The sequence below is a fragment of the Acinonyx jubatus genome, chromosome D1, assembly GCF_027475565.1.
Source record: "Acinonyx jubatus isolate Ajub_Pintada_27869175 chromosome D1, VMU_Ajub_asm_v1.0, whole genome shotgun sequence".
Lineage (NCBI taxonomy): Eukaryota > Metazoa > Chordata > Mammalia > Carnivora > Felidae > Acinonyx > Acinonyx jubatus.
In genome coordinates this window covers 27,715,518-27,728,025 of record NC_069390.1, presented here as the reverse complement: position 1 = coordinate 27,728,025, position 12,508 = coordinate 27,715,518, and the positions used below count along the sequence as shown (strand labels likewise).

Below are 12,508 nucleotides of genomic sequence, written 5' to 3'. Positions count from 1 at the left end.
TATGAATTTTGCCACTTGCAGTGTTTCCATAAATCCCCCAGGTGGCAGACAAATACAATTTCCACTTGATTAAACAAACTTGGTAAGAATGTTACTTACTGCAAATCAATTGGAAATATTAATCAGAATTCTAGAATACAGGCCAAGTATACTTCCCATATGATTATGGAATTAATTTCTTATAACTTACATTAGAATTTCATTAGGAACATAAATGGCATTGTTAAATTGCTGAGCAATCATTGTAATTAGGCACTTTGATAAATATATATTCCACTTGATCCACCATCCTAAACACTTAGAAATGTATCTACTGGGGATGGAAGTTAATACTGGTCCTTTGGGCTCTGAAAAAATCAATTAAGCATCACTGGTAATAAAGCAAAAGTTCTGTTAACCAAGTAATTGTTTTTTTTTTTTTAATCTTTATTTATTTTTGAGAGAGAGAAAGAGGGAGCAGGGGAGCAATAGAGAGAGAGGGAGACACAGAATCTGAAGCAGGCTCCAGCCTCTGAGCTGTCAGCACAGAGCCTGACCCAGGGCCCAAACTCAGGAACCGCAAGTTCATGACCTGAGCCAAAGTCGGACACTTAACTGACTGAGTCACCCAGGTGCCCCCCAACTAATTGGGTTTTTAAAAAATCTTTAGAGGGGCGCCTGGGTGGCTAGGTCGGTTAAGCATCTGACTTTGGCTTGAGTCATGATCTCATGGTTCATGGGTTCAAGCTCTACATCAGGACCTCTGCTGTCAGCACAGATCCTGCTTTGGACCCTCTTTCCCTTTCTCTCTGCCCCTCTCCCATGAGCACTATCTCTCTCTCTCCTCTCAAAAATAAAAACATTTTTAAAAAATTCTTTAGAGATTTCTACCATTACTCCCAATTTTAAACTCTTGACAGTTAAAATTGGTCCTAAAAGTCTGCGTGTTTGTTATACTTGGTATAATTTACCCACTTGCTATAAATACATTAAGCGTACTCTACCTCCTCACACTCACAGCTATATTTTTCTAATGTTTCAGTATGCTTTCTATAAAAAAGGAGCATGATCACAGCTGTGCAGAGGGATGGGCAAATAGTTTAAAGGCTTGTGTGAGAAGGACACAAATATATCTGGGATTTTATTTTTTAAAGTATGTATGATACTTCCAAGTAATGAATTCTCTATGTACGTGGAAAGTCTGGAAAGACTATTGACTCATCTTAAATTAAAATGTTAATGAAACACATCTCTTACCCATTTTCTAAATGTAATCTGACTCTACTGCTGGCATTTAAAATTATTTGAAAATTAAAAAAAAAAATAAACGTACTCAGTTAAAAACCATCTGGGCATTGTTAAATTTTATTTATTCTAAATATTTATTTTTTTAAAAAATTTTAATGTTTATTTATTTTTAAGAATGAGAGAGCTCAGGGGAGGGTCAGAAAGAGGGGGAGACACAGAATCTGAAGCAGGTTCTAGGATCTGAGCTGTCAGCACAGAGCCAGACACGGAGCTCAAGAACCATGAGATCATGACCTGAGCCCAAGTCAGATGCTTAAGTGACTGAGCCACCCAGTTGCCCCAATTGTTCTAAATATTTAAAAAACTTTCTTAAATTAGTCAAGAACTAGAACAACAATATGGGCAAAAACTGAGGTGGGGGGGGAGGAAAGCCAATTATAATCTCATCTCTTTGAAAAACAGTTTTTATTTCATACAGTCCCTTTTTGTATTCACTCATATGCATACATTTTTCCCATTTTAGAAAACATTTCATATATACAATTTAGATTTCTGTGAAGAGCTATTTTTCTGTTTTTAAAAATGTGGGGCCAGGGCACCTATGTGACTCAGTCATGTAAGTGTCTGCCTCTTGATTTCAGCTCAGGTCATGATCTCATGGCTGTGAGATTGAGCTCCAGGTCAGACTCTGCACTAGGTGTGGAGTCTGCTCGGGATTCTCTCTCTCCCTCTCTCCCTCGCCCCTCCCTCACTACCATATAAGCAAACAAACACGCTCATGCGTGCGCTCTCTCTCTCAAAATAAAATAAACTTTAAAAAAATGTGGGGCCAATATTAACTAGTATGACATAGACTTTATCCTGTCTCCAATTGCCTTTTAAGAGAAGCTAAACACTTTTGTCAGGGATGGACACCTAATAAGAATCTACCCTGTAGATAGACTCCACACTGATTAATTAAGTAATCCAATCACATGTATCCTACTTGAAAGGTTGGAGAAAGCAGAGAGACACTAGGAGAGAGAGAAAGAAAAGCCATGTGGACTCTGGTGTAACCAGTCCTTGAATTGTCTCAGTTATGAAATGGCTTAATAATTTTAAACCACACATGCCCTTTCAGTTAACCCCCTTTTCCCTTAAGACTGAATGAAATTCTGTTCTTTGCAACCTAGAATGTGATACAACCACATTTTGATAAATTATCAGTTTGTGTCCTGTTTCCCCTTCTCATTCTGTTCCCTTGCCTTTTATGTGAGCTTGTTCATTTGAAGTAGAAATAAGTTTTAAAAGCAGATTTTACCATCTCTAAAAACAACTTGATGTTGCATAAAAGTAAAGAGTATTTTATAACTTTGCTTCCACACTTTCATTATTGTTCTTCATCCTGAAAATTGTATAAAAGATGTATTCATTTTCTAGGAAAAAAATCCACAATCTCCATAAATTTATGTTAATCTAAAATTCCATGTCTGTTTTCAGGACATGAATTTGGCCCACAAAAGACTCTCAGTAAAATATGTATGCCTCATAATCTTTGGTGTAATAATATTCTGCACAATAGTACAATACTGCCACTATACTCTGGTGCTTTTCATCCAAAAACTCTTCTAAATTCCTTTTATGAGGCAACACATACTTAGACTCTATGATGGTCATTTCATTGTTTACTGGTAATAGTACACAGAAGGATGGAATGTGCTATCCCTGGCACAAAGAGTTCTGCTGGAAGTTTAGAGAGAATAAAATGTCTTCATACTTCAGTGACTACGGAGAAAATACTTGTGGAAAAGAGCAAAGTTCCAAGAAGTATATATTTATTATCTCTGCGCTGGTTAGTTGGAACTCTTCATCAATGAGATCATAGTTTTAATCCCAATGTGGCTCATTTCTCTTTCGTAGCACCCTTAATCTTAGTGTGTACCCCCAGCCCTGGCCAACTGCTTGACAATGTCTCTTCTTGTCCAAAGGGGAACCTGTTAAGAGAATAAAATAATCTGTGCAAATCCACCACTATAATTGGAGAACTAATTTAAAATGCTTGCCAGTTGACAATGGGTTAATAGTTATCATTTTCATCTAGACACTAGTTAGTAGTCATATAGAAAGGCACTGCCTATATATACATAAACAATTCCTAAATGATTAAAAAAATTTTTTTTTATAACATTTATTCATTTTTTGAGAGACAGAGAGAGACAGAGCATGAGCGAGGTAGGGCGGAGAGAGAGGGAGACACAAAATCCAAAGCAGGCTCCAGGCTCTGAACCAACAGCACAGAGCCTGATGCGGGGCTCAAACCCACAAACTGTGAGATCATGACCTGAGCCAAAGTCAGACGCCCAACTGGCTGAGCCACCCAGGCATCCCCCTAAATGATTTTAGATGAACAATTAATCGATCCATCTTAATAGTGCTGAGATTTCCCAAATGTGTTTCATTGCATTTCAGTATACAGATAGAGCCTTATTTATTATTTTTTAGATTTTATAATTGGAAGCTCGTACCTCTTGACCATCAAGACATGGTATTTGTCTCTCTCTTTCTGACTTATTTCACTTAGTATATGCCCTCAAGGTCCATCCATGTTGTCACAAATATCAGGATTTCCTTTCATTGGACACTTAGGTTGTTTTAGGTTGTTTTCATGTCCTGGATATTGTAAATATTACTGCAATGTACATGGGGGTGTAGATATATTTTCAAATTAGTATTTTGTTTGCTTCAAATAAATACCCAGAAGTGATTGCTGGATCATATGGTTGTTCCATTTTTTATTTTTTTTTTGGAAACTCCATACTGTTTTTCATAGTGGCTGTACCAATTTACATTCCCATCAACAATGTATAAAACTTTCTTTTTTTCCACATCCTTGCCAATTCTTACTTTTAAAAATTTTTATTTATTTTTGAAAGAGAGACAGAGTGTGACCAGGGGAGGGACAGAGAGAGAGGGAGACACAGAATCTGAAGCAGGGGTGCCTGGGTGGCTCAGTCTGTTAAGCATCTGACTTTGGCTCAGGTCATGATCTCATGGTCCGTGAGTTCAAGCCCCACGTTGGGCTCTGTGCTGACAGCTCAGAGCCTGGAGCCTGCTTCAGATTCTGTGTTCCCTCTCTCCCTGCCCCTCCCCTGTTCATGCTCTGTCTCTGTCTCAAAAATAAATAAACATTAAAAAAAAATCTGAAGCAGGCACCAGGTTCTGAGCTGTCAGCACAGAGCCCAACTCGGGGCTCAAACTTACCAACTGTCAGATCATGACCTGAGCAAAAGTCGGATGCTTAACCGATTAGTCACCCAGGCACCCAGCCAATACTTATTATTTCTTGTCTTTTTGATAATAGCCACTCTAACAGGAATGAAGTGATATCTCATTGTAGCTTTGATTTTCATTTTCCTGGTGATTAGTGACATTGGACACCTTTTCACATACCTGTTGGCCATCTGTATGCCTTTTTCGGAAAAAATGTTCAGATCCTCTGCCCGTTTTAAGATCAGGTTGTTTGCTTTCTTGCTATTGAGTTGTATGAGTTCTTTATATGTTTTGGATATTAACCCCTTATCAGATATATCATTTTCAAATATCTTCTCCCATTCTGTGGGTTGCCTTTTCATTTTGCTGATGGCTTCCATTGCTGTGCAGAAGGTTTTTAGTTTGATGTAGTCCCATTTATTTTTGCTTTTGTTGCCAAGAGTCTTAATAAAATGAAGGAAACAAAAAATTTTAAAAGATTAAGAGTCTTCGTATTCTAGCCTTACAACAAATTCATTTGTTTGAGGACACTGAACTGGTTTGGTCTGTAGAGCATGTGACTCTTGCTCTCAGGGTTGTGAGTTTGGGGTCATGAGCTCAAGTCCCATGTTGGTGTAAAGATTACTTAAAAAAAAAATAAATTTTTGAAGATGGTAAAAAAACAAAAACAACAGGGGTGACTGGGTAGCTCAGTCAGTCAAGTGTCCAATTTCAGCTCAGGTCATGTTCTCATGGTTCATGAGTTAGAGTCCCATGTCGGGCTCTGTGCTGACAGCTCAGAGTCCAGAGCCTGCTTCAGATTCTGTGTCTCCCTCTCTCTCTGCCCCTCCCCCCGCTTGCACTCTGTCTCTCTCTCTCTCAAAATAAATAAAACATTAAAAAAATTTTTTTAAATAAAAGTATCTAAGTGTTAAAATGCAACTATGAAAATGAGGGCAGGGACCTTGCTGGCAATATTAGACTTATTAAATATGAAGTTGTCAGTTATCCCCAAATTGATCTGTAGTATCAAGACAGTTATAGTCAAAATATAAGCAAAATTTTTTTAGGATAATGATGAGCCAACTCTAAAATTTATGTAGAAAAAGAAGAACAAAGTTGAAAGTCTTACACTACCTGATTTCAAGACTATTAAGACAGTCTGATATTGACAAAATCATAGACACATGCCAATGGAACAAAACGGAATCCAGAAATGAATTCATACAATTTGTGACCAAAGGTCATTCAATGGGGAAAGGATAGACTTTTTAGCATACGGTATTCGAACAATTGAATATCTATGATCTAAAACTAAATCTCAACCTATACTTTATACAAAATTAACTCAGAATGGATCACAGACTTCTAAGTAAAACTATAAAAGTTTTGGAAAACACAAAGGAGAATATGTTTTTTTTAACCTTTGATTAGACAAAGAATTTAGATATGATGCCCAAAGTGCATTTAATCCACAGAAGAAAATATTGATCAATTGGACGTTGTCGAAATCAAAAAGATTTTCTTTTTGGAAGACACCATTAAGGGGGTAAAAAGACAAGCACAAACTGAGAGAAAATATTTACAAATCATATATCTGACAAAACAGTTGTATACACAACATATAAAGAACTCCTGAAACTTAACAATAAGGAAATAACACAGGCAGTTAATTTCACCAGGGAGTTGTGACAATTCTAAACTTGTATCATCTTCCTTTGTCTCTTTTGCTGAATACTCCTTATCTCCCAAATTTAGAATGCTCTGGGACTAGTTACTGGAGCTTTTCTATCACAGTATTCTTTGGTGATCACATTCAATTCCATAGCCTCAAATACCAACTGTATGCTAACTACCAAATTCAGGCAATACCTCTGTTCTGCCCTCCAGACTTATTAAACCCATAGCCTACCTGACATTTCCACTTGGGAATCTAGTAATATCTCAAACTTGACATATCTAAAACAAGCCTTCTTTTTTATGTAATTAAAAAAATTTTTTTAATGTTTATTTATTTATTTTTTAATTTTTTAATGTTTTATTTATTTTTAAGACAGAGAGAGACAGAGCATGAGCGGGGGAGGGTCAGAGAGAGAGGGAGACACAGAATCTGAAGCAGGCTGCAGGCTCTGAGCTGTCAGCACAGAGTCTGATGCAGGGCTCGAACTCACAAACTGTGAGATCATGACCTGAGCCGAAGTCAGACGCTTAACTTACTGAGCCACCCGGGCACCCCATGTTTATGGATTTTTGAGAGAGACAGAGACAGAGAGAGTGTGAGCAGGGGAGGAGCAGAGAGAGGGAGACAGAATCTGAAGCACGCACCAGACTCTGAGCTGTTAGTGCAGAGTCAGATGTGGGGCTCAAACTCATGAACCATGAGATCATGACCTGAGCTAAAGTCAGAAGCTTAACTGACTTAGCCACCTGGGTGCCCCCAAAACTAGTCTTCTGATCTTATTCCCCAAACCCTGTCTCTCGTAGGCTTTACCATGTCAGAAAATTGCAACGACATGTGTTCAATTGCTTAGGCCAAAAACAATGCAGTCACCCTTGACCTCTTTTTCTCTCATCCTATCCTAGCAGCAATTCTAGTAAATTCCACCTTCAAAAAACAAAACAAAACAACAACAAACAAAATCTAATCACTTCTCTCCACCTCTACTGCCCCCACTCTGCTCCAGGCCACCATCATGTCTCACTTGGAATATTGTGATTGCCTTCTAACTGGTCTCCCACTTCTGCCTTTGACCCCTCTATTAGTTCTCCAAGAAACAGATGCCAAGACATGATTAAATGTACTAGAAATTTTTCATGAGAAGCCCCTGTGGGAGAAAATGAAGAGGGAGTTAGGAGAGGTTAGAAAAGCTGTCAGACTGTGGTGTGAGTTTAGGTGCAGATGAAGTGAAGGAAGTTTGGGTGGGACACTCTTAGGCTGCTGTCCAGTTAAGGAAATCTTCGTGTCAAAGTCATCTGTCAAAGGAGTCCTGTGATTCTAGGGAAGGGTCCTGCCTTAGTATCGCTGCTATGCTCAATCATTGGCTGAGAGCAGCCAGGGCAAAGCATGCCCTTAAAATGCCACATTTGTGGCCCTCAATCAATTATGCTTTCTGCAGTAAACCACTGAGAGTGTTTTCCAGTACCTACCACATCCCCTTCAGTCCGTTCTCTACACAGTTGTCAGAGTGATCTTGCTAAAATGTAGCCAGATCACTTAACTCTACTGCTCAAAACCTTTCAATCACTTCCCATTTAATTCAGAATTAAACCAAACTCCAAACATGGGCCACCCATTACTATAAAGAGGTGAGATCAATAGGTCCTCAACTACTAAACTGAAATATTTGTGACATATGTGGGGTAATCTGACCTGGTAGTGTGCTGTGACCAGATTTGGTAACATTTGGAAAGTCAGAAAGTACAAAGAAAGTACTTAGAAAAAATACAATTTGACTTCTCTGGAACCCTGTTATATGTTAGACCACCTTCTCAGAGTGTTAGATCATAGGATAGAGAGGGGATTGTATCAACATAAAACACATTTAATTCCAGTGAGAGAATAGGGAAAGTATGCATGCTTGAGGTTTTCTTGAAGAAGTATACAAAGATTCATCTATAACCAGGACTCTTAAGGTTGTAAGCAGATTGGAATTTCTCTCCTAGTTTCCTAACAAACAATTTAACTCTGCTTTCTATTCATCACTCCTGGAGGACAGAGATGACTCTGGAATTTATATACAAGGACAGTAAAAGGAGCAAGGGCTCCTTGGAGAAATGGTCAATTCCAAGGCTGGGGTAGGAAAAGACAAGATGAGTTGGGAACATCTTATAGTATTAGAAATTAAGGAAGTGCTGAAAAACTAAGGGGACATAGGAGTCAGCTTGAAGGGGGTCCCACCAGTCAAATATTGGTCAGTTTGAATAAACAAATAAATAATAATAGGAATGGGTTATTGTTCATTGATTAATAAGAAAGAAGCCATGAGTCCATGTTATTACAGAAAAAAAAATCACTATTTTATTGGCCCTGTAATAATTGACTCATATAAGAATCATCAATAAATACTAAAACTATTATGTGAAAGACTGTGGGAGAGCATGATATTCATGGTCTCAAACTATCACTCTGCAGAATACTTCCTAATTACAAAGGGAAAAGATGTCTTTCAGAGAAATTCAGGAGGAACTTAATGAAATGAACAAAGTTAACATCAATGATGAAGCAAACTAACTGTAAGACTCCCTTAGGTTTGATGATTTATTGGAAGGACTCAGAAAACTTTAAAAAGTTGTTATCCTCACAGTTACAGTTTATTATAGCAGAAGGATATGAATTAACATCAGCAAAAGGATGGGGCAAAAGGAGCATGGGGCAAAGTCCGGGACAAACTAGGAATAATCTACTAGCTGTCGTTTCTCAGTGGGGTCACACGGACAGCACTCAATTCTCCCAGCAACCGTATGTGACTATATGTGTGAAGTGTTGACAACCAAAGAAGTTGACTCAAGCTGTGGTGTCCAGGGCTTTACTGGGGCCACTAAATAACTGTCCAGGGCCAGTTTTAGAAGCATGTATCACCATATGACTGACCTTAGGTACCCAATTACCAGATTCCAGAGGTTGAACCCAAGCAGCATGGACCAGGGCCTGAGGCATATGAAAACAGCTATTCACCATAAATCAAATTGTTAGCATAAATTATCTGGTCAAACCCATACAGGATGGCCCAAGGCCCAAGGCATACAAAAACACTTTTTTCAGGCAGATTCTAAGGGCTGAGAGGTTATCTCCCAGGAGCTGGTCAAGGTCTAACCCTTTCTTTGGAATGTGCAGAGTTTAAGCAACCAAGCCTGCTGAATTAACCCTTTATGGCATACCACAAGATAGGAAAAGAGCACAGATCAACAATGTATCATCCTGACAAATTTTTAACTTAGATCTAATTGTAAGGAAACCATCAGAGACATCCAGATTGATTGACATTTGGCAAACAATTGTCCTGATTCTTAACTAATGTCAATGATATGAAAGAAAAAAAAGAAGCAAAAAAAAAAAAAAAAAAGAAGGGATGCTATTCTAGATTAAAAGAGACGAAAAGAGATGTCACAACTAAATACAATGTGTGATCTTTCATTGGATGTCCTTGGTCAAAGCAAAACAAAATGTAACACATATAAAAGACATTATTGGGGCATTTGAATAGGGACTGCATTGCAGATAATAATACTGTATCCAGGTTAAATTTCTCAGATATGACAAAGACTCTATCTTTGACCAAACTTGAGTCAGGTTCCTCTGAGTCTTGTTTCTCACTATGCCCCTGACCTTGGACTCTGTCATTGGCCCATCAAGTATAGTTTTAGCAAGAATCCTGCTGGGTCAATATATGGAAAATCTGCCACCATTGGTATCTGACCACTGATTAAATTCTTCATCTCTTATCCTGCATATCTTATCATCCTGGCCTGCCTTCAGCAGGATCTCATCCAGTTTATTTATTTTATTTTTTATTTTTTTAAGCAATCTCTGTCCAATGTGGGCCTCGAACTCAAAACCCTGAGATCAAGGGTTGCATACTCTATTGACTTAGCCAGCGAGGCACCCCCATCATTGAGTTTAGCCACAGTCTCTCTAATGTTTCGTTTTAGTAATTTTCCATCAACTAACATTCACCCTGCTCCTTCCTTATAAATTCCTGTTTGTCATTGTCAGAGTTGGAGTTGAGCTCAGTCTCTCTCCCATATTACAAAACCCCATTGCAGTAGTTCTCCCTGAATAAGGTCTGCCAGTCTGCCTTATCATCTTGAACAGTTATCATGAATAATTTTTTCTTGACCCAGTGTAATAATGTGTGTAATATTATGATTATGAAGGAGATATCCTTATTTTTAGAATGCATAGTCTGAAATATTTAGAATTGTTATGAAGTCTGCCACTAACCTGCAAATAATTTAGCAAATACCTATATGTGTGTGTGTGTGTGTGTGTGTCTATGTATAGATATGTGTGTATATATGTATACGTATATATGTGTATGTGTGGGAAGACAGACATAGAGAGCGCGTGCGAGAGAAAGCATATTTGGCAAAATGTTTACAGTTAAATGAACCTAAGATGAGTATTCAATATCCAATTCTTATGAGTTTTATGGTTTTTAAATTTTTTAAGATTTTATTTTATTTTACTTAAAATTTGTTTAAGTTTTTTTTTTTTAATGTTTATTTTTGAGACAGCGAGAGACAGAACACAAGCCGAGGAGAGGCAGAGAGAGAGGGAAACACAGAATCTGAAGCAGGCTCCAGGCTCTGAGCCATCAGCACAGAGCTCGACACAGGGTTCGAACCCACGAACTATGAGATCATGACCTGAGCCAAAGCCGGATGCTCAACCAACTGAGCCACCCAAATACCCCTAAAGATTTTATTTTTAAGTAATCTGTACACCCAACATGGGATTCAAATTTATAACCCCAAGATCAAAAGTTACATGCTCTACTGACTGATCCAGCCAGACACTCATCTGGGTTTTCTTTAATTTTACAAAATAAAAAGTTGGAAAAAATAATTCTGTAAGGTGGGGGGTGGGGGGTGGAGAAAAGTATTAGAGGAAGAATTTTGCCAGGAAGACAGCTATTGGGTTTCCCTGTGTTGACATTTATTTATTTATTTTATCGTGGTAAAAGACACATAACATTAAATTTACCACCTCAACCATTTTTTAAAAAAAGATTTAATTGTTTTTCTTCCAGCTGACCATGGGGTTGCTGCATGCACTAAAGGACACAACCAGCAGAATTGGTTTCTTTTGCAAGATTGAAATCCTGGTAGGTCCAGGAATTGATGCCCAATTCCATTTCACTGGTATCAAAAAATATTACGAGTCTTATACTCTCACAGGGAGAATGAATTGTGTACTGGCCACATACAGGGGTATTGCTTTGATTGTCATATACTTCAAGTTAAGGTCTAAAACAACACCAGCTGTGAAAGCAACACAAGTGGATTTTAAAGTGTACCTTATCTTCTAATTTCCCATGCCTGGAGGAACTAATGTCAACTCGTCATGTGATCCTCGATTTGTACAATAAATTATGAACCTGGAAAACAACAACAACAACAACAGATTTTATTTTAAGTAATCTTCATACCCAGTGCAGGCCTCCAATGAACAACCTCGAGATCAAGAGTCACACGCTCCACCGACTGAGCCAGCCAAGCACCCCCACCTCAACACCAAAGTGTTCAATTCAGTAATGTCAAATATATTCACTTTGTTGTGCAACAGATCTTTCCTACAACGTTTCGTCTTGCAAAACTGAAACTTCATACCCACTAAATCCTAATTTCTCCCTTCCTTTTTCCCCAGCCTTTGACAACCATGTTTCTACTTATTGCTGCTAGATTTTGAGTACCTTAAGTACCTCTCATAAGTGGAATCATACAATATTTGTTCTTTTGTGGCTGTCTTATTTCACTTGGTATAATGTCCTTGGCATTGTAGTATATAATAGGATTTACTTTCTTCTTTTTAAAGCTGCATAATATTCTATGTATGCATCACATTTTCTTTATCCATTTATCCATTGATGGACATTTGGGTTGCTTTCACCTCTTGGTTACTATGAATAATGCTGCAGTAAATGTGAGGGTGCAAGTATCTCTTTGAGATCCTGCTTTTAATTCTTTTAAATTCCCAGAAGTGGGATTGCTGGATCATAAGGTAATTCTATTTGTAATTTTTTGAGGAATCTCCATACTGTTTTCCATAATGGCTACACCATTTTACACTCCCATAAATAGTACACAAGTGTTCCAATTTCTCCACATTCTCGCCAACACCTGTTGTTTTTTATTATTTTGATAGTGGTCATATCTCACCGTGATACTGATTTGCGTGACTCTTATGATTAGCAATGTTAAATATTTTTTCATATATTTGTTGGCCATTTGTATATCTTCTTTGGAAAAATGTCTATTCAAGTCCTTTGCCCATTTTTAGTTTCATTTTTTTTTAAGCTTACTTATTTATTTTGAGAGAGAGAGAGAGTACACA

General features: G+C 37.9%; 1 protein-coding gene across 1 annotated transcript; it reads left to right on the top strand.

The window, feature by feature from the left end:
• The first annotated feature begins 11,198 nt into the window (after positions 1-11,198).
• Positions 11,199-11,551, top strand: LOC113603352 (ATP synthase membrane subunit K, mitochondrial-like). Its single transcript, XM_053202615.1, has one exon. It carries the CDS (start codon positions 11,211-11,213, stop codon positions 11,481-11,483), a length of 273 nt encoding a protein of 90 aa, XP_053058590.1. The 5' UTR covers positions 11,199-11,210; the 3' UTR covers positions 11,484-11,551.
• Positions 11,552-12,508: the final 957 nt, after the last annotated feature.